The sequence below is a fragment of the Bufo gargarizans genome, chromosome 6, assembly GCF_014858855.1.
Source record: "Bufo gargarizans isolate SCDJY-AF-19 chromosome 6, ASM1485885v1, whole genome shotgun sequence".
Classification (NCBI taxonomy): domain Eukaryota; kingdom Metazoa; phylum Chordata; class Amphibia; order Anura; family Bufonidae; genus Bufo; species Bufo gargarizans.
Window position 1 is genome coordinate 35,323,345 of NC_058085.1, and position 23,031 is coordinate 35,346,375.

Here is a 23,031-nt window from a genome sequence, read left to right on the forward strand (position 1 = left end):
AATTGCTTCTAAAATTCTAAGCCTTCTAACGTCCTAAAAAAATTAAATGACTTTTACAAAATGATGCCAACATAAAGTAGACATATGGGGAATGTTATGTAATAAATATTTTATGAGGTATCACTGTTGAAAATTGTGAATTTTTCAAATCTTTTGGTAAATTTTGGATTATTTTATAAATAAAGGTAAATATATTGACACAAATTTACCACTGTCATGAAGTACAATGTGTCACGAGAAAACATTCTCAGAATGACTTGGATAAGTTAAAGCGTTCTAAAGCTATTACCACATAAAGTGACACATGTCAGATTTGCAAAATTAGGCTCTGTCAGGAAGGGAGTAAATGGTCCGGATGTCAAGTGATTAAGGTTATTTTTACTTTTTGTTATGATTTTGAAGCTCATATTTGAGCATACAAAATCCAATTTTTTTTTTTTAATTCTGAACAATCATGGATTTTTTTACATCAATTTATTGCTCAGAATTGCTGATTTCTTATGTTGGCCTGCCACCTGGTGGCCAAAATAATAATTGCAGCTTCAATGCCCTTGTTTTCTTCAGAGAGACCTAAAGCATTGAAGTCAATTACTGGCAACCTCATTGGCAGCAGAGGATAAAAGGTAAAAAACTTGCGCTTCCAGGTTTTTCACCTGTTAGATGCCATGATCTCATTTGATCATGGCAACTAAAGGCTTTCATTACTGCGATCGGCATTATTGCCGGTTGCGGTAATTAGCCATGGGTCTCTGCTGTTTGAAACAGCGGAGACCCGCCGGCTATTACTCCCGCTGCACGTGCGAGCGGACACCCATTTCTCTGTAGAGAAGGGATGAAGGGCGTGTGGCCAGACACAGCTGTTGTAGATTTCTGGTTAGGCACACGGACTGCAGGAGGATGCGCTTAATTTATGATGAGGAGTACGCAAAAAGCGCCAGTCTTTATATAACTCCCCAGTACTGCCATCTTTACATATAATATTTCCCAGTAGTAGCCTCTTTATATATAATGACCCTTATATAGTGGCCTCTTCAAAAAATCTGAAATATGCCTTTTCCCGGCTCACACCAGGTCTAAATAAGTGGGTGCTGGGTGGGCGGGGACGGGCCTGTCGCATTTAGCATTTTCTATGCCTGTTTTAGACGTAGAAAAAGATCTTACATTTAGAACTGGCGGAGGATCCGCCAAAGTTATGAAGAGGCCAGCGCCTTTTCATAACTCTGGCTTTATTAAGATCGGCGTCACAGTACAGAGGGTCGTGAAAGTCATTGCGAACTCCTTCGCTGAGTCTCTGGTGGCATGATGATGTTGTCATACTACCTGTGACCCGACGCAAGCGGTCTTGATAAAGCATAGTGGCCTTAAGCTTATGACGTTCCCGTTCAACTCCAACACCCCTTCGGCCTGGTACCCAAAGCCTGGTGGTTGGGCATCGCTGCTCTTACGTATGTATAACAAGATTGTTTTCTGGTGGAAATATTTCCCACAATTTGAACATTAAAATGGCTTCTCCACTGTGTGAATTTTTTGATGTCTAATAAGATGTGATTTGTCATGAAAACTGTTTCCACATTCTGAACATGAATATGGCTTCTCCCCTGTGTGACGTCTCTCATGTTTAACAAGACTGGATTTGGACTTAAAACATTTGTCACACCCAGAACATGAAAATGTTTTTCTCCCTGTGTGAATCTTTTGATGTAAAACAAGACTTTTTTTTGAAGTAAAACACTTGCCACATTCTAAACATGAAAATGGCCTCTCCCCTGTGTGAGTTCTCTCATGAGTTATAAGCTCTGCTCTACAATCAAAATGTTTTACACATTCTGAACATGAAAATGGCTTCTTTCCCGTGTGTATTCTCCGATGCCTAATAAGATGTGAACTGTCGATATACCTTTTCCCACATTCAGGACATAGATATGGCTTCTCTCCTGTGTGAGTTCTCTTATGTACAGCAAGAGCTTTTCTGAAAGAAAAACATTTGCCACATTCTGAACATAAAAATGGCTTCTCCCCTGTGTGTGTTCTCTGGTGGTTAACAAGATCTGCTCTGAGCTTAAAACTTTTCTCACACTCTGAGCATGAAAATGGCTTCTCCCCTGTGTGAATTCTCTGATGCCCAACAAGAGATGATTTGTGCTTGAAACCTCTCCCACATTCCGGACATGCGAACGGCTTCTCCCCTGTTTGAGCGTTTTGAGGTTCAACACCCTTTCTGTGATTTTTGTTTTGTTCAGAAAATTGGATCTGGTAAAAAGGAACATATAATGGATCTTTGCTGTGAAAGGCTGCGGTTATATCGGAGATATATCGGAGCTCTTTATATGCATCTTCTCTTATCCCAAGATTATTTGATTTAAAATGTGAAGATATCAGGTTTCTCTCTGAGCTTCTGGTGCCGTCACCTGCCAAGAATAAAACTGATTATTATTTTTGAATAAGATAACCTAAAATTATATTTCATGGCTTCCATATAAAAATTTTGACAAGCATATACCAAAATTCAGTTATCAACTAAAGTCCCTTGCATATGGGTTGATTATCTGGAACACAAACCTACGTATGAATGCTTGTTCTCAACAACTGGCAATAATGGAACTGTAAATGGCTAAAAGATTGCATGGGAACAGCCTGCTGGTTCTATTTGTACTCTGGCATTGCCGGAAGCTACAGCATTGTCGTCCGCCCCCATTAACGCAGCAGTTTTTGTCTAGCCTAGTCTCAGCATATTTGCCGGGTTGCAGCTGAATAACCACCGGTCCTCATTATAGTTAATAGGGCTGGACGGGAACACTATACTTTACATCAACGTCGGAATACAGAGAGATCCTGCCGGATGTACAAGCGCTAGTATGAAACTCACCTAAGCTGTTCTGGGATTTAAAGTTCAGCAAGCAAATTTCAAAAGTTATTCTGCATTTCAGCCGGTGCAGTAAGAGAACGATTAGGGTTATGATAGCTTGTCGAGGCGGTTTGGTTATTAACCTAGCTGCAGTTTTGAACGAGCTGAAGGCGACGTATCGCTTTATCTAAGAGGTCTATGTATAAGGAACTCCATCAGATTAGATCCAGGAAGCACACCGACAATTCTCAAAACACAAGTGTCTACACCCAGCTTAAATGAGACCCCCCTAAACAATATACAGAGGAACATATACATATCATAAATGGTTTTAACCCCATGTGATCCACTCTACTAGACCAGATGATCCCAAAGTAGACACCTTCTACATGTTACCTAAACTAGTTAAACAGGATGATACAGGGAGACCAATAATTTCTGATATTGGGACAGTAACAGGAATATCTCTGGCCGAGTAGAAAACATTCTAAAACACATTGTAAAGCACGCATTCAGCTACCAGCAGGACACACATTCTCTGCAACCTCTCAGCCTTAGGTCCACTACGAGAAGGTGCAATTAAAACCGGCGTTTTAGTCGCTGTTCTTAATAAGACCCTGCACTGGTGGTGGATCCGCTAAAGTTATGTAGAAGCACTGGCCTCTACTTAAATTTGGTGGATCCTCTGCCACTTCTAAATGTAAGACAGCTTCCTAGCTGGCATAGATTTAGACCATTTTCTACATCTAAAACCGTCCCGTCCCCTTTCCTCGCCCACTTTTTTTAGACCTGACGTGAACGGGGGAAAAACTTGCAGATTGCAGCGTAAAGAATCTTCGGCAATTGCAAAGGGAGCCATCAGCAGTGGATCTTGATGACTTTTGTGCTCAAGTGCATTCAGAGTGGCAGAACATTATTAATATCATCACTGATAGCATGGCAAGGTGTGTAAGCATGTGTATTTCTGCACGTCACGTGAAAAAGGATAGATATTGCTATTAATATAAATAATTGTTATCAACACCAATATCTGACATTACTGGTTTAAAAAGAGTAGAATACTACCAATTATCAGATGACAACGGTCAATATTCCCCTTTTCCCCCCTAGCTCGTGGGATTGTTCTCAGTTTATACCTCAGCTACAGTATGTTGCCTTGGTATCACCAGGAATAAACACACAACTCTTGTAGATATAACATAAAAGACACCTTTACTTAACTACAATGTACTACAATATATACAAATACTTTCAATATCATGGTCATATCAGTATACATTCACCATGTAACTGGCCTATAGTCTAACAATATAGACAAAAGATATTTAGCCTTAGCATGTAAGATGGTCCCACTTCCTCCATCTAAGACCCCACAGGAAGCTGGTCTGCCCCAGGAATGCCCCAGTGGCTAGGTATATTAACACCTGCCTCCCCCAATTCATTGTACCTGTGATGTAAGCACAGGAAGGGGCGGAGTCATGACTATAGAACCACATGGCAGTGTGATGTTACTCACTCAACCATGTGTCCAATTTAAATATCAAAAGAGGACTGAATCTCAGCCCTGTAACATCACATCCATACTCGATGCTGAATAAATCAATAAGTTTTGTTTCCATTTTTATCATTTTATATCATTAAAGTATCAATTGATCCTGTGATTTTTATAATTCCACGACTTTTCCTTCTTGGAGTTGCAATTATAATATTGAGGAGTGTATATAAAGAAGAAGATCATGCAAACACCAACCTACCATACACCTACAGGCCGTCCAAAACACATAAAGAAGTTATTTACAGCCAAGTTCTGCTATATACACTGCCTGTCCCAAAAGAAAGTCGCCACCTGGATTTAACTAAGCAATTAGGTATGAGCCTCCTATTGGATAATTACTGCATGGGTGATTATCTTTCAGCTAGCAACAAGTAATTTAACCCCAAATGGTGCAAGGAGTTGCTTCTCATTTCTTAAACAACCATGTCGAAAGACACATCTCGTGGTCGTGGAAAAGATGTTAGTCTGTTTGAGAAGGGTTTAAATCATTGGCATGCATCAAGCAGAGAAAACATCTAAGGAGATTGCAGAAACTACTAAAATTGGGTTAAGAACTGTCCAACGCATTATTAAAAACTTGAAGGATAGTGGGGACCCATCGTATTCGAGGAAGAAATGTGGCGGGAAAAAAAGAATCCTGAATGATCGTGATCGGCGATCACTCAAACGTTTGGTGAAATAAAATTGAAGAAAACCAACAGTAGATCTCAGGGCTATGTTTAATAGTGGAAGTAAAAGCATTTCCACACGCACAATGCGAAGGGAACTCAAGGGATTGGGACTGAACAGCTGTCTAGCCGTAAGAAAAACACTAATCAATGAGGCAAACCAGAAAAAAAGGCTTCAATTTGCTAGGGAGCATGAAAATTAGACTCTGGAGCAATGGAAGAAGGTCATGTAGTCTGATGAGTCCAGATTTACCCTGTTCCAGAGTGATGGGAGCAACAGGGTAAGAAGAGAGGCAGGTGAAGTGATGCACCCATCATGCCTAGTGCCTACTGTACAAGCCTGTGGTGGCAGTGCTATGATCTGTGGTTGCTGCAGTTGGTCAGTTCTAGGTTTAGCAACAGTATGTGCTCCAAGAATGAGGTCAGCGGACTACCTGAACATACTGAATGACCAGGTTACTTCATCAATGGATTTTTTCTTCCCTGATGGCACAGGCATTTTCCAAGATGACAATGCCAGGATTCTTCGGGCGAGTCCAGACCTTAACCCCATTGAGAATCTTTGGAATGTGCTGGCTGTTGCTTTGTGCAGCAGTCAGACTCTACCATCATCAATGCAAGATCTTGGTGAAAAATTAATGCAACACTGGATGGAAATAAATCTTGTGATGCAGAAGCTTATCGAAACAATGCCACAGCGAATGCGTGCCGTAATCAAAGCTAAAGGCGGTCCAACAAAATATTAGAGTGGCGACATTTTTAGGTTTTGATCGTATTATTGTCAGTCTGTAAAAGTGGCGTACTACGCGGACAACATTGTTCCCAGCAGCGACCTGGGAGTCCAAGATGCTTCAAGACATCCTCTTCATGCTGTTCCTGAACCATTTTGGTGGTTTTTCCATCAATTTCTGACCTTTTCCTATGAACCAGGCACCCTCCCCTCTTCAGAGCAGGGGGTGCCTGGTTTAATGCTCGGGTTCTCCCATTGACTTCCATTATATTCGGGTGTTTGGTCGATGTGTTCGGCCAGAGCACCCAAACACTTTGGTGCTCGATCATCACTAGTCTTAGGGTAACGTTTTGGAGCACCAGGAAGTTAAGGTCCTTTTATGGTACATGATTTCGGCCCAGATTGTGTGCCGATCAACAATAGAACAAAGTGATTACCGGTTATAAGAACAGAAACATTGATTGAATTAATTCCTTACATACAAATAATTAGAAGACGTGTGTATTTAGTCATGTCTATTACCTGGTGATGTGAGGGGCTGGTGATCCTCCATCATGATGTCCTTGTACAGATCTTTGTGTCCTTCTAAATACTCCCACTCCTCCATGGAGAAATAGATGGTGACATCCTGACACCTTATAGGAACCTGACAACACAATGATACAAAAAAAAAAAAGTTGCAGCACTTACGAATCTATAGAAAAAAGTCTCTATGGTGGTGGTGCCCACAATGTTGGATACCAGTCTGTAGCGTCCCCAAATCACCCAGAATTAATCAAAAATAAAACTGCAGCACTCGCCGATCCTCAATTCATGCTGGTTTATTCACCAAAAATTGCTTTTGGTGAATAAACCAGCATGAATTGAAGACTGGCGAGTGCTGCAGTTTTATTTTTGATTTATTCTCAACACAATGATACAGTCATCACCCAGATCCCTTCATAGCGTTCCTGTATAATGTCCCAGCAGTGTCACCTCTCCAGTCAGCAGCTCAATCATCTTGTTGGTGAGTTCTAGGATCTTCTCTCTATTGATTTCCTCATAGTATCAGGGGGTGAGGTGGAGGCCCCGTGATTGGGCTCAGGGTTCTTCCCCATCCTTCAGACACAGGGTCCTGACAGCGCTCACTAGAGGTCTTCTTCACTACTGTGTAGTCCTGGTTATGGAGAGACAAAGTAATAAATATCACTCCATACATCTCCAGAGTCCCTCACCTCTCCTGTCATGTCCATCTGTTAATAACATAGTGTCATATCTTCTATATAAAAAGAATCTTCATATAAAAGAGAGGATAAAAAAAACCCATAAAAATTATATTATCCTTCGGGCGGACATAAACACGCCTCTAAGTTCTTTTTATCAAGTATCTTAATTTGATTTGTGCAAGCAGTGAAACCAAGGAACAATTGTATATGCAAAATATATAATCGTTTATTATAAAACAAAGGATATAAAATCAATACAATTGCAAAACAAATGAAGTTACAAAATAATACCCAAAATGTACCACACGGTGGTGCTAACACACCCCTATCTGATCAACACAGTGTGACTTAGTGATTTATGACGACCAGTGTCATACTTTTAACAAACAGACTCATATACCAAGAGAAACTTAGGATCTTCTGTTTATCAAACAGGCTATAACAATAAAACACGGATTATACAGGAAAATAACTGTTATCCCTTGACTCTGTTTTCCTATGACCAATCAAAAATATATGATATTAATATCATAAAATATTCAGCTCGGCAATCAGACTATGAAAAATAACTTTCCAAGAGTTTTAGTCCTCATTTCAAATAATGTCAGATCTTCCATTAACAATATGCATCTTTGCTAAGAGAATAATCAGCATTATGGAGGCGCCTAACACTATATAATCCCACAGTATGGGAACTCTTGGCAATATACCAAGAGAAATATCTTATTAATATCACGAGTAGTAAACAAAATATACGTTACCAGGTCAAAAGGTAGACAGAGTTCAGATGGGACCATTTCTTAAGAACTTTCCTAGTAATCCCAAAAAAATTCCAAGTTTCTTTTGGTAAAGTTTTCTTTTTTGATTAAATGAATGGATGGATGGATCAATCAATGGATCTCTCCTAATGCTCTGTACACGAGTAATTATTCCCCCCCCCCCCTTATCTAAGAATGATTCCCTTTAGATTAGGGATTCCCAATCAGGTAAGGTGGGTGTATTTGCATGCTAATAGGGGTGCACCGAAATGAAAATTCTGGTCCGAAACCGAAAATTCAGGATGCCCTTGACCGAAAACTGAAACCGAAACTGCCTTTTTGCCCAAATACTTTTAAAATACTTTTTTTTAATGATTTTATAACAATGCCATCCACAGACCCCCCACCCCATAACAGTGCCATCCACAGACCCCCCCACCTCATAACAGTGCCATCCACAGACCCCCACCCACCCCATAACAGTGCCATCCACAGACCCCCACCCACCCCATAACAGTGCCATCCACAGACCCCCCCCATCTCATAACAGTGCCATCCACAGACCCCCCCCACCTCATAACAGTGCCATCCACAGACCCCCACCCACCCCATAACAGTGCCATCCACAGACCCCCCCACCCCATTACAGTGCCATCCACAGACCCCCACCCACCCCATAACAGTGCCATTCACAGACCCCCACCCACCCCATAACAGTGCCATCCACAGACCCCCACCCACCCCATAACAGTGCCATCCACAGACCCCCCCCCCATTGCCGCTCCAGTACAGACTAGTTATAAAATGTGTACAATTAATAAGGATTCTATTCATGAGGCCCCCTCTGCAGTAGAACATTCAATATAGCCACATCCTACTCACAGGGCTGTTATCTTAATGCTGGCCGGGCAGACGAGCGGCAGCGTCACGACTGACGTCATGTGCCCGGCCTACTTTCTGAATGAAGGAGGCGGCGCAGACATGTGACGTCAGTCGTGACGCTGCCGCTCGTCTGCCCGGCCGGCCAGCATTAAGATAACAGCCCTGTGAGTAGGATGTGGCTATATTGAATGTTCTACTGCAGAGGGGGCCTCATGAATAGAATCCTTATTAATTGTACACATTTTATAACTACTGGAGCTGGGGGCCGGAGCACAGTGAACGCACCGGCCCCCAGCTCCTCCTCCCAGTCCCTCCCCGCTGATTTTCTGCCGATATGTACCAATATCGGCCGAAATGGATTAGGCCCATTTTCGGCCGCCGGAATTTCGGTGCACCCCTACTAATAATACAATGATGTCATGTTAACTCCTAATATGGCATAGAACAAATGATAAAATAATATAATATTATCCATCTGCCTCCAGATGGTACTGTGGTACTGCAGATAAACATCACAACTTTTAAATATTTAAAACTAAATATCTAATAAATACCTTCACATGACCTCCTTAACCTTTTTAATATACATCATTGAGGAAGGTCTTTTCCTGACATTTCTAATTACCTATATCCTGGACTTGCTGGAGTTGGCTGTCTTCTCCTATCTTATTGAAATATAGGTTGACTTGATGAAAATTTTAAATAACGGCTTTGATGCTTGGCATCGGAACTTGTACATTTCACATCTACATCCATTATTAACTATTGTTTTGAAATAACATTTACTCTTCTCAGAAATCCAATTAACATAAACCTACTTCAATGTTTCTGTACCTTCTAAATGATAAATACATGGTATAACATATATATATATATATATATATATATATATATAAATAGATACATTGTTACACATAGATAACACATTATATGAATTATTGATTAAAATATGTTGTAAACTGAATATACCATACAGAAATATATATAATATAATTATGAATATATAAATTTAACCTTATACAGCAGGTGTGCCTCAAGGATATGAATCCTTATCACGTCATGGCTTATCCATGAAACAACCTTGTTCCCTTCAGACAGACATGTCTGAGGAAGCTAGTTTACTCCTCATAGATAATCAATATCTTTAGTAATAACTTTTAAATACAATGTCCGTTCATGTTCACAATTATTTTTATATAAACTGAACTTGCCACAGTTGATCTTGGCTTCCTCAGCCACATAATAGAACTTTGGTTCAGGCTGATATTATTCTTAAAGGCAATGAGATGAGCATTCATTTTGGTTATAATGTCATTAGATAATATTGTATACGTATGAAAATGCACAAAAATAGATAAGATGATGTAATGTGACATCATCAGAATCTCTCACCTCTCCAGTAAGTCGGAAGAGGATCTCTAGGGTTAAATTTATTATATTCTCCGTCATATTGTTTCTGTCCCTCTCCATCCTTGACGAGTCAATCAGGAGAAGGATCTTATATAGAAGATCTCCACTGAGCGGATCCTGTATTGTAGGAACCTGAATGGAGAGAAGATGAGACTATGTAAAATCCTACAAAATCCCATGTAAAATACAATTACTGGAGATAATAAGAGGAGACGTCAGAGGAGATAATAATAAAGTGTAGATGTATTCTCTCTTTTTGTGTAGATTAGAAGAGTTAAAGAGCTTGTCAAGGGAAGTACACTGAATCATGTGATCTGGTACTTTGGTCCTCTTTGGGTTGAATTAAGTTAACAATTTGAGTGTGTTTCTATGCTGAGAAAAAAGGAGGATGTGTCCCTATGATTTACATCATAAAACTAGATGGATAGTTCTTAGTCTGATTTAGAAGTTGAGATACTGTCTTAAGTCTATGATTATGTTTAATGTACCCTCCTCTGTTTATTATTATTCATATATTCATAGGGTCTTCGAAACGCGTTTGGTGATCGACACAAAACCTTGGCGACTCTAAGAAATCCACATTTCAATATGTTCATGATCATGACAGCAAATATATGAAAGACTGAACGGCGAAAGATTAAACAGTGAAGATCAAATTACACCACCTGAGCACTGCTACATCCAACTAGGAGGAACACAGGCATACTTACTAGGAGATCATTTTACAAAGGGACACCACGAGGGACGTGCTCCAGGTCAGACCGGTATAGATAGCAGAGAAAGTGTGTACTCCATATTACAGTTGTCTAGGGGTAGTAAAGTACTATTTTTTATTACTATATAACAAATTACCACTTGCAAACTGACTCGTTATAAGTGGTTTTCTATATGGTTCTCGCTGAATAAGATCGCTGCAAAGCATTTATGGATACATAAGATTCCAACTACCTTAACAGTTTCATAGGAATTATTCAAATAACAGATTCCTATACTTGAGCTCAAGTTGATTTATTACAACTACTTAAGAACATTCTTTGACTGCCATTTACCAACGGATTCACATACTGGAACTCAAGTTAGATGTATTACTACTACGTATGAACATTCTCTTCTCATTTATCCACGGCTTTGGTATAATATAGCTATATATGCCATTATAGGTTTATTTATTTTTGTCATGATGTGGGATTCATTATTAGTGTTTTTATAGGGGCGATTCAATAAATATAATTGTTTCACATATATGGTACAACAAGTTTTTATACCTTTCTCCTAATCCATACAGGACTGGGTAGTGGGTGCCACATTATCTATTTATCTAAATATTATTCATGTTGCTCTGCTGATATGACTGTATAGATCTTTTATGTATCCTGTTGGGAGGCATTCCCTTGTTTTTAATAATCAATAAAAAGTCCGGGCATGTCTAGAGGACCAGAAGATTTGCGGCTGTGGATAGCAGCTGTGGTCTGGTTTACCATCTTTGTGTATCCTTTACGCTGTCCATGTACTTTACTGAAGAAATAAAGTTTCACTACTCTGGCTCCTGTTCACAATGTCTAGACTGAACATAGGGCTGCATTGCTTCTTTGAGAGCAGTTCACTTGGTTGTATAATTATATATGTATTTTTCCTTTCTTGCTATACATATTAAATTAACGTATTGTCATCAGCAGGTCCTGGCGAGAGGGTCCGAGGGAAGACAAATTCCAAATAAAAGAATATTGCTGCAATGATTCTAATATATGTCCTTGTCTGATGGCTATGAATTACAAAGGTGCCCGAATGTTGCCTTTGTGACCTTGCTGTGAACCATCTCTACATTGCTGACTGATCTGAAAATCCAGCTGACAGGAATCCTCTTCTTTCAGGAAAACTCAAAAGCATTGCCAGGTGCAAAAACCCTAGTCCGTGTCTCATTCCGATGAAAAATTCTGGATAAACTGCTTTCCTCATCTGGGGAGAAGAATAAAGAAGAGAATATTCATTCTAAGGAAAGACCATAAAACAGAAATTGGTCATATCCAACTAGGATGTTGATCAGGCCACCACCTCTTGAAGGCATGGGGCCTTCAAAGTGGTTGAAGCTTTGAAAAAAAGCTGTGATGGAAAAATGATCCTTACTAACCAAATCAGTCCAGATTCACTACAGACAGCCTATCAATCCTAAACAGTCTAATGTGGGAAACTAAGCAGCAAGTGCTGTGTTCTGGTCCAGATGGAGGACCTACACCTCTACTCAGCAGGTGCTTAGAATAAAACAAAAAATTTATCTGCTCAGTTTTCTTCTGTGTATACTTCACCAGATCTTTCTTCTGCACAAAGTGAATCATTTATTGAGGTGAACGTGTCTTCCCTCTTTGGAATGCAAAGTACATATCTTCAGGCATGTAAAGTTCAACTTAATGGGGTCCAAATTAGGCCTCTTTCACACTACCGTTTTTTTTTTCCGTTTTGCATGCCTTTTTATGCGGTCCGTATACGGTACCATTCATTTCAATAGGTCCGCAAAAAAAAACCTGAATGTACTCCGTATGCATTCCGTTTTCGTATTTCCATTCCATTGAAAGATAGAACATGTCCTATTATTGCCCGCAAGTCAATGGGTCCGTAAAAATAACTGAACACATATGGAAATGCATCCGTTTGTCTTCCATATCCGTTCCGTTTTTGCGGAACCATCTATTGAAAATGTTATGCCCAGCCCAATTTTTTCTATGTAATTACTGTATATGCCATACGGAAAAACAGAAACACAACAGAAACAAAAAACGGAAAAACTGATCAGTGAAAAGTGGACTGCAAAACACTGAAATAGCCATACGGTAGTGTGAATGAGGCCTTATCCAGGTATTCTATTGTACCTGCTGAGATGGAACTATGAGCTTGACGCCTGTCTGTGGGGCACTCCTCCGAACTGAACCCTACCCTCAGGTTGCAGCTTCTGCTTATAATGTCTCCAAAGTCCAAAGGAAGTTTTCTAAAGTTCCAGGTATAATATGTTTGATGTGATCCCAGCTCCTAACAGATACGCTGTTGGAAAAATCTATAGCCAAGATTACCACAGGCAAGTTGATCTCGGGTGTGAGTCAAATAGACCCATAGGTTCAGATCTTGATATATTAATGGAGACCCTATCTGAAATGAAATAAAGATCATTAAAGCAGTCCTTCAGGGTAGATAAATACTCTACAGAGGTAGAACATCTCCTCTGATTTTCCTGAAGTCAATACCAAGAGAATATAAAGCCTTGACAGAGTCATTCGGGATATTTTAGGCCCTACTTCTGCAATTCATATGCCACCTGTTCAGTATCTCCTGAGCTAGTTGTACTTTTATATGATGGTGTCCCAGGGGCGGACTGGGCCGGGGGGCAGGGGGGCAATTGCCCCCCGGGCCTCCCTGGCTTGCTGTCCCGGCCGGCCGGACGGCCGGCCGGGCCGGAATAAACAGCCGCTTTATGTCAGGGACGCTTTATGCCAGGGACGAGACGGGGAGCAGGGGAGCAGTGCGCCGGAGCGGCGCAGGCGGCGCGATGACGTCATCGGCGCGATGACGTCATCGCGCCACCTGCGCCGGTCCTGCGGCCTAACTGCCGTAAAGTGATTGCATCTCTGTGCTGGCTGGAGGCGGGAGTCCAGAGAAGCAGGGAGGTAAGTATGTCTGACTGACTTTTTTTTTTTTCTCTTTATTTCTGTCCCTATCTGGCTACTACTGGGCTGGCACTTTATGAGGGGGGTGGGGGGCAGGGGGCACAATCTGGCTAGTGGTGGCTACTCCTGGCACATTATAGGGGGGCCCCCAGATTAGGGGGGGGCCCCCCTATAATGTGCCAGGAGTAGCCACCACTAGCCAGATTGTGCCCCCTGCCCCCCACCCCCCTCATAAAGTGCCAGCCCAGTAGACTACTGGGCTGGCACTTTATGAGGGGGGTGGGGGGCAGGGGGCACAATCTGGCTAGTGGTGGCTACTCCTGGCACATTATAGGGGGGCCCCCAGATTAGGGGGGGGCCCCCCTATAATGTGCCAGGAGTAGCCACCACTAGCCAGATTGTGCCCCCTGCCCCCCACCCCCCTCATAAAGTGCCAGCCCAGTAGTCTACTGGGCTGGCACTTTATGAGGGGGGTGGGGGGCAGGGGGCACAATCTGGCTAGTGGTGGCTACTCCTGGCACATTATAGGGCCCCCCCCCTAATCTGGCTACTACTGGGCTGGCACTTTATGAGGGGGGTGGGGGGCATGGAGGCACAATCTGGCTAGTGGTGGCTACTCCTGGCACATTATAGGGCCCCCCCCCAATCTGGCTACTACTGGGCTGGCACTTTATGAGGGGGGTGGGGGGCAGGGGGCACAATCTGGCTAGTGGTGGCTACTCCTGGCACATTATAGGGGGGCCCCCCTAATCTGGCTACTACTGGGCTGGCACTTTATGAGGGGGGTGGGGGGCAGGGGGGCACAATCTGGCTAGTGGCTACTCCTGGCACATTATAGGGGGGCCCCCCCTAATCTGGCTACTAGGCTGGCACTTTATGAGGGGGGTGGGGGGCAGGGGGGCACAATCTGGCTACTCCTGGCACATTATAGAGGGGCCCCTATCTGGCTACTCCTGGCACATTAGTGGGGGGGGGCCCTATCTGGCTACTGGCACATTAGTGGGGGGCCTATGGCTACTGGCAGATTATAGGGGGGCCTATGGCTACTGGCACATTATGGGGGACCTATGGCTACTGGCACATTATGGGGGACCTATGGCTACTGGCAGATTACAGGGGGGGGCTATGGCTACTGGCAGATTATAGGGGGGGCTATGGCTATTGGCAGATTATAGGGGGGGCTATGGCTACTGGCAGATTATAGGGGGGGCCTATGGCTACTGGCAGATTATAGGGGGCCTATGGGCTACTGGCAGATTATAGGAGGCCTTTGGGCTACTGGCACAATATAGTGGGGCCTATGGGCTACTGGCACAATATAGGGGGGCCTATGGCTACTGGCACATTATATGGGGGGCCTATGGCTACTGGCAGATTATAGGGGGGGCCTATGGCTACTGGCACATTATGGGGGACCTACGGCTACTGGCACATTATGGGGGACCTATGGCTACTGGCAGATTACAGGGGGGGCTATGGCTACTGGCAGATTATAGGGGGGCTATGGCTACTGGCAGATTATAGGGGGGCTATGGCTACTGGCAGATTATAGGGGACCTATGGCTACTGGCACATTATGGGGGGGCATATGGCTACAGGCACATTATAGGGGGGCCCTATGTGGCTACTGGCACATTATAGGGGGGCCCTATGTGGCTACTGGCACATTATAGGGGGGCCCTATGTGGCTACTGGCACATTATAGGGGGCCCTATGTGGCTACTGGCACATTATGGGGGGCCTATGGCTACTGGCAGATTATAGGGGGGCTAATGGCTACTGGCAGATTATAGGGGGGGGGGGCTATGGCTACTTGCACATTATATGGGGGGCTATGGCTACTGGCACATTATATGGGAGGCCTATGGCTACTGGCAGATTATAGGGGGGCCTATGGCTACTGGCAGATTATAGGGGGGCTATGGCTACTGGCAGATTATAGGGGGGGCTATGGCTACTGGCAGATTATAGGGGGGGCTATGGCTACTGGCAGATTATGGGGGGGGCTATGGCTACTGGCAGATTATAGGGGGGGCTATGGCTACTGGCACATTATAGGGGGGCCCTATGTGGCTACTGGCACATTATAGGGGGGCCCTATGTGGCTACTGGCACATTATAGGGGGGCCCTATCTGGCTACTGGCACATTATAGGGGGCACTATGGGGACATTAGCTCAACTGGGGATATTACAAGGGGGTATTTTGTGCACTGTCTATTATAAGGAGAATTATTTCTACTGGGGGGGTGGGGCATTATGGTGGGCTTTATTACTCCCCCATGGTATGACCCCCTAGTAGCAGCCCCAGCCTCTCCCTGCTCTGTGACCCCTTCTCCAAATCCTTATTATGAAATCTTTCTCATTAGGATAAAACACAACATCAGCTCCGCCGAGCCCCCGGCCAAAGCGTGGAAGTGGCGTCCGAGATCCCCAAGGGTCAAGTAACTGTAAGTTTTCAAATGAAATATGTTTATGTTATACAGTCATCAAGTGTCATGGGGGGGACACAGAGCAGCGCCCAGCGGGGAGGAGAGAATACACGGATGCACTGTATCAGCCAGAAAATGACACTTTCGGCATTATACCAAAAATGCAATTTTCGGCTGATGTGTTTCGGCGGCCGATATATCGGAGCATGCCTAGTTTATTTTGTTTTACGGTGTTCTAATTTACATGGCTGACGAAAGTGTGGGGGGGGGGGGGGGGCTCAGTGGGCCTCTGGGTGTTACTTGCCCCCTGGGCCAAAAGTTGCCAGTCAGCCCCTGTGGTGTCCTCTATAGCTGCCTTCTTAAGAACACAGAACTGTGGTTCCATACCTAGATTACTGGCTTCTGGCCAGTTATTTCAACACTTGTCCTGGGGAAAGCAGCTTGGCAGCTGAGGATTTTTAGGCATCATGTAAGCAGTTACAGAGATAGCTTCTTGAGCCTTATGGCCCTTATAACCTCTATATAGAGAGCAGATCCTCCTTATTCTGTGGTAACATAACCCAGAGGGGTTGAACAATAGGTGCAATCGGTCATTTCAAGCTTTTCAATCCTTCAGATGGTAGAAACATCTCAGAGACACATGTTCTGTTTTTTCAGCTGATCTGGATTCTGTTGACTACTAATGTTTCTCAACTAGGTTGAGAATAGCACCTGGAGGGGCATCCAGCCAGGTTCTTTGAGTCCCTTAAGAGGTTTCGCTCATTAAATTTCAAAGAATTTAAACCTATAGAAGATGCTGTCTGACTTGCCCCACAAACTCAGGGGGAAGCAGTCCATGTGAAAGCGGGCATTACAAGCAGGGTGGCACCAGATCAGAATCCCTTCTTAAGTCAGTGGGAACGATCATGACATGGACGGAATTAAACCTGACCTATCTGTATTCTGTACTTTTTTTTGAGGCTTCCTGAACATTGCTGCTGACAAACCGTGTCAAGGTCTAGCACAGGGATCAGCAACCTTCGGCACTCACGCTGTTGTGAATCTAAAAATCCCAGTATGCTCCTTCCACTTGTGTGGGAGTTTAGAGAACAGCCAAGCAAGTGTGCTTGATGGGAGACGTAGTTTCACAACACCTGGAGTGCTGGAGGTTGCTGACCCCTGGTCTAGCAGTTCCCAGAGAATTGTCTCTGAACACAGAGATTTTCGAGCGGATTGTCAAGATGTGGGAAGCATAAGAGATTTATTTCAGGGCAATGAGGTTCAGAGCCAAGATGGAAATATTCCTTTCCCTTTGTCATCAGTACAGTCCGTTGGCAGCAGATACCCTGTCCATTACTTGGACGTTTAGGCTGGCCTATATTTTCCCTCCAGTTTCCACGATACCTAGGGTATTGATGAAAATCAGGCTACACCAAGCCACCGTACAGCCATCATACCATTTGGGCCATAAAGGTCATGGTTCCAAACGCATACAGATGAGTCGAGGGTGTTACTGAAACTTCCCCCAGTGCAGACCCTGGGTGTCTAGGGCACTTAAAGGGGCTATCCAATGAATAATGTAAAAAGGGAAAATATACATCATACAGTACATGACAATCTCTTTTTAACAAAGCTAGAACTAGCCCTGTACCTCACATGGATCCAGAGATCTCCTCATTTATTGCTCTTCTAGATTTATATCAAGCTGGCAGCTCAAGGAGAGTGTCTTTTCTGCTGCAGCTAAGGGGGCGTGTCTCCGTTCCCCCTATCACAACTCAGGAGGTTGTTGAAGGATCAAACTGAGCATGTGCGGCCTTCTCAGTGAGCAGGTCAAAGAAATACGAAAATGACCAAACAGCAGGTGGCGCTATACAGATACATTTTATTGAATAACTCAGTGGCTATGCTAAATTTTTAATTACATCCAATTACAAAAGTATTCAGATCTAGGTGCTGGTTTGAAAACAGTAGAATATTTTTTGTGGAACAACCCCTTTAACTCTGGCAAGATCTGGAAAGATTCTGTCTGACAGCCTGAAGGTTGTTCAGCCTCTATCACTATCTAGAGGCATTTCTGATACAGTTATAAAGACCCTGACACACTTTGGGTCTCAGTCTACTAAAAGGTCATGTTTCCCTATGAGTCAAGGGTATAAATGGAGACTTCCCCCACTGCAGATCATGTTTGTCTAAAGCACTAAACTCTGCCAATATGTTCAGTCTGACTGCCTGAAGGTTGACTGGCCTCTATTACTATCTAGAGGCCTCTTTGATTCAGTCGTGAAGACCTTGAAACAATCTTAGTTTTCAATCTGAGCTATTTTGTTCCCAACACATTCAAATGATTCAAAGGTATATCTAAAGATTCCCCCAGTGCAAATTGTGTGTGTCTGGAGCTGTGGCAGGACCTGGAGAGACTCAACTGGACAACCACTATAGCAATCTATAGGCCTCTCAGACATAGTCATGTAGATCTTGTTGTAGCCAGGTCTCAATCCACTTAAAGGCCTTACATAAGGATCACGTGATTCATATTCAGCTTGAATTCTACTCAAGGAGTGGACATTTCTAAACCACAGATTATCAGCCTTTTAGGCTTCATACAGGAAGAATTTGTAAAAGGCTCGAATGTATCGACCTAAAAAGGTCTTAATTTTGGCTATTTTGCAAATTTATCCTTGTCACTATAGTCCTTTATAAAAAGGTTCCTAAAAGGTTTGCTAAGATATGGCCGTCCATACTCACAATCTGTGTTGTAATAGGACTTGGCCTTAGTCCTAAAAGCTTTAAAGGGAACCTGTCACCAAAAAAACAAAAAAAAAGGATACTAAACTGTTAATAGTACCTTATAGTGCTGCAGAGTAGTTTCCTAATGCACTCTTTGATTGTTTAGCCGCATCTAGCCTCCTGGAGAAATCGTTGTTTTATTACGCCGCTGCCCCCTGCTTCAAGTCAGGTTTGAAGTCAAGGGGGCAGCGGCCTAGGCGTCTCGAATGCTGCTCTCCCCGCCTCCCGCCGCCTTTATTGACACGCCGGATCTCAGTGCCGGGACCGCGCTCCCAGCCCACATGCGCAGTAAAGGGCTGCTGTAGCGCGATCCCGGCTCCGGCTCGTACACTCAGCCGGCTTCAGTTTCGCTACTGCGCATGCGCCCGGCATCTTCTGTAACTGCACCAGTATGTAAGGCTGGCGGGCGGTCCGGGCACTGAGATCCGGCGTGTCAATAAAGGCGGCGGGAGGCGGGGATAGCAGCATTCGAGACACCTAGGCGGCTGCCCCCTTGACTTCAAACCTGACTTGAAGCAGGGGGCAGCGGCTGAATAAAACAACGATTTCTCCAGGAGGCTAGATGCGGCTAAACAATCAAAGAGTGCATTAGGAAACTACTCTGCAGCACTATAAGGTACCATTAACAGTTCAGTATCCGTTTTCTTGGTGACAGGTTCCCTTTAAGATTATCTCCTTTTAAACCTCTGGATGAGATCCGACAGACAGACCTAGCCTACAGAGGTTATGTCCATCTGGCCATGACATCTGTCATGAGAAGGGGGATATCCTAGTCTTGTTATCAGTGGATCTGTACTTCAGATTCCTCCCTGACAGTTTTTTTTTTTTTTTACGTATTTTTTTTTTTACGTTTTACGTATCAGACTTTACTCCAAAGGATTGTTCCTTGTCAACTGTGATCAGGTCTTGTACTTCTGGTGTCTGTTATGAGCTTTTCTCTAATGAGGAATAAAATCTCCATTCCCTAGATCTTTTTGAATGTCCTTAGATTTATTTAGCCTGAGGAAGGTTGAGAATTTATTCCTTAATTTCCAGAAGGAACAGTGATCTTAAGAGCCACCATACTTACCCTGGATATTATATGTCTATCATTAGACTTGTCCACTTTGTTTAGAATTTAAATCTGCCTAATTCCATTAAAGCCCCTTTTAGAGGCTCCACCTCTTGGGCTGATGAAGTCGGGATCAGATTTTTGCGAGCAATATGGAGCTCACACTGTATGTTGAAGTTATGGTTCTCAGAAAAGACTGCTCTGTGGAGGTCTATTTGAGTTCCACCACACAAGAGGGCCTTCCCTATGGATATACAGCTTGTTAATTACCAATTATTGTGCTGCTGCTTAGGACATAAGGGAATAGTTGATTTATGATGTTGATCTGTTTTCCCTTAGTCCAAACAGTAGCACAAGCTCCACATTCTAAGTATATTACTTTTTTATAAAACCCACAGGGTAGGAGGGGCTAGGTATCCTTATATAGGATCAGGGGTCTGTAATTAATTTGATTAAATTAAAACTTCCACTTACTAGTACTAGGGTTTCCACCTGTACGGGAATGACCTGGACAGTCCGGGTTTGTAATCCTGTGCCCGGGTATGAGCCTTTCTCAGACCCGGGCACAGGATTAATTTCAAACTGCAGAGACTTGCTGCTAGCCGGCCCTCACCTGACAGCTGGTGGTGAGCGGCCAGCGTGCGTCAGTCAGCACTCAGCAGCGGACGATCAGCTGAGCTTGTCACTCACTGCTGGCGCGGCGATCAGCTGAGCCGCTGTGACTGTGCAGCATTCAGTGGTGACTTTCATCGCTGGAGCTGCAAGCTAGTAACACAGTGTGGAAGCATCAGATCAGGCGGGCACGATGCAGAAAGAGCGTCTCGTAAAACTTCACATGCTCACAGGCTGTGAGACGAGTGATGCTAGCAGGGCAGGCGGCGCATTCTTTAGACACTCCTCTCCCTCCTCCCTCCCCTTCTCTCTGCTAGTGAGAGGAAATGACATCAGAGAGAATGAGCGCGGGAGAAATCGTTCTCTGGCAGCCTGCGCGTGGAGCTGCTCCAGTCCAGCAGTTTGTTCTTCTCTTTGCCTGGGACTTGGAGTCAGTAAAAAAGGTATTTAAAACATTTGAAGACCGTGTTTAATAAAAAATATTGATGGGGGGGGGGGGGGGGGGCACTTGTTAGTATTGCACATAAAACATGCCCCCATAAAAAGATGCCACAGGTAACCAGTGACATGTTTTGTGGGGGCATCTTTTATGTACAATAATACATATCGGCCAATACAGACATCCAAATTTCATGTTAGTGCAAAATCCATTTTATTGATAGTTGTCGTCCAATCGACAAGTGCTTATGGGGCCGTGCAGGGTTCCCTTCATCAGGCCCAGGCGTTTCAATGACAACTATCAATAAAATGGATTTGCACTATAGATGTACCGCTGAACTACCGATACTAAAATCGCTGCCAATACAGAGCATTTGGGCGATTACTTGTACTCACCCAAATGCTCAGATACCTTTCCCGATATTGTAACTTCCGGTCGGAGGGAGGTGTCCCTCTGACTGGCAGCGCAAAGGGAGCATACAGCCGACTTCCTTTCTAATCAGGAAGCCGGGAGGTGGGTTATCATCCGTTTCCTGGCTTCCTGATTGGCTAGGAAGCCTGCTTCACTTGTTGCTAGGCAGCCTGGCCTCCTAACCAATCAGCAAGCTGGGCAGTATGTCATAACTCGCATCCCGTCCTCCCGATTGGTCAGGAAGGTACGCTGCCTACAAAAAAAGTGAATCCGGCTTCCTAGCCAATCACGAAGCAGATTGCAATCATGACTCGCTGTCCCTCTTATTGATTGGTCAGGAAGCTAGGTTGCCTTTGAAGCCGGTGTTCTTTCACTTGAACGCCGTCTTCACGGGAAAGCAGGAAGCCAGGCAATGGGTCATGATCCACCGCCCGCCTTCCTGATAGTTATGGTACAAAAGCACCAGTATTGGTACTTGGTATCAGCGAGTACCAGGAAAAAAAAATACCGGTACTCATATTCTATACCAAAAAAATGGTATTGGCTACGATGCACCGATATATCGTCCGCCCAAACATATCGGCTGAAAATTGGACTTTTGGCCTAATGCCGAAAGCTAAAGGAGAACTATGGGGTTAAGGCTTTTCCGCATAGTTCTCCTTAGGGTAAAGGGAGGACACAAACTAGCGTCCTCCTGTCACCCTAGGCTCAGAATACTGCGAGCTAACCCCATTATTGCTCTACTATTAGGACTAAAGGAAAACAGATTAACATCAGATGTTATTAAGGACCTCCTGAGAGTGACGGGAGTAGCAATAAAGAACTATTCCTCTCTCTGGCGCATGCACAGATGAGACAGACTGAGAAGCTCCAGCAGGCACCAGGGACAGGAATATTTGGGGCCCCATGCACAATGGAAATAACATCCCACCCATAGAAATCTGGTAAAGAATGTGACGTCGGCAGAAGCTGCATTTTAAGAAGAACTAGTTATTTATTTTTTGCAATTAACCAGAGAAACAGGAGGAAACCCACGAAAACACGAGGAGAACATACAAACTCCACGCAGACGATATCCTTGGTCGGATTGAAACCTAGGACTCCAGCGCAGCAAGGCAAGAGAGCTATATCTAATCCTGACAGACACAGGCAGTGACTACACAACTACCTCCACCGCCGAATACAGGAGACTTACCTAATTGCTTCTTTTCAGTCTCAGAGCGACAGCACGTAAACCTCTCCAAGGCCCATACACTCTAGGAAGTACCAGGACAAAGATTAATGGGCTAAAGGACCTTTGATGTTGTCATGACCATGTGACCAAATAGGGAGGAGTCAGGTTCCAGTCTGTGTTGTTGGTGGAAGTAAAGAACCTGTAATGATGTCATGACCATGTGATCATGTGGGAGGAGTCAGGCTCCAGGCTGTTTTCTTGTGAGCAGATAATTAAGATGTGTGCAGTTAATGAGCCGGAGACAAACACATCTGTACTGCTCTACACAGCTCTGCACTGTACATTATACACACAGCTCTGCACTGTACATTATACACACACACACAGCTCTGCACTGTACATTATACACACACACAGCTCTGCACTGTACATTATACACATA

General features: G+C 43.8%; 1 protein-coding gene and 1 long non-coding RNA gene across 2 annotated transcripts; both read right to left on the minus strand.

Annotated features, from left to right (window-relative positions):
- Positions 1–222: 222 nt before the first annotated feature.
- LOC122939937 (gastrula zinc finger protein XlCGF7.1-like) lies at positions 223–6,377 on the minus strand. The gene is made up of 2 exons (XM_044296163.1): positions 6,321–6,377; positions 223–2,408 (listed from the first exon to the last, which is right to left on the minus strand). Exons 1-2 carry the CDS (start codon positions 6,352–6,354, stop codon positions 1,498–1,500), a joined length of 945 nt encoding a protein of 314 aa, XP_044152098.1. The 5' UTR covers positions 6,355–6,377; the 3' UTR covers positions 223–1,497.
- Positions 6,378–6,905: 528 nt separating this feature from the next.
- LOC122939947 lies at positions 6,906–22,734 on the minus strand. The gene is made up of 3 exons (XR_006390211.1): positions 22,611–22,734; positions 10,036–10,185; positions 6,906–6,954 (listed from the first exon to the last, which is right to left on the minus strand). It is a non-coding gene; the product is annotated as an uncharacterized LOC122939947 (long non-coding RNA).
- Positions 22,735–23,031: the final 297 nt, after the last annotated feature.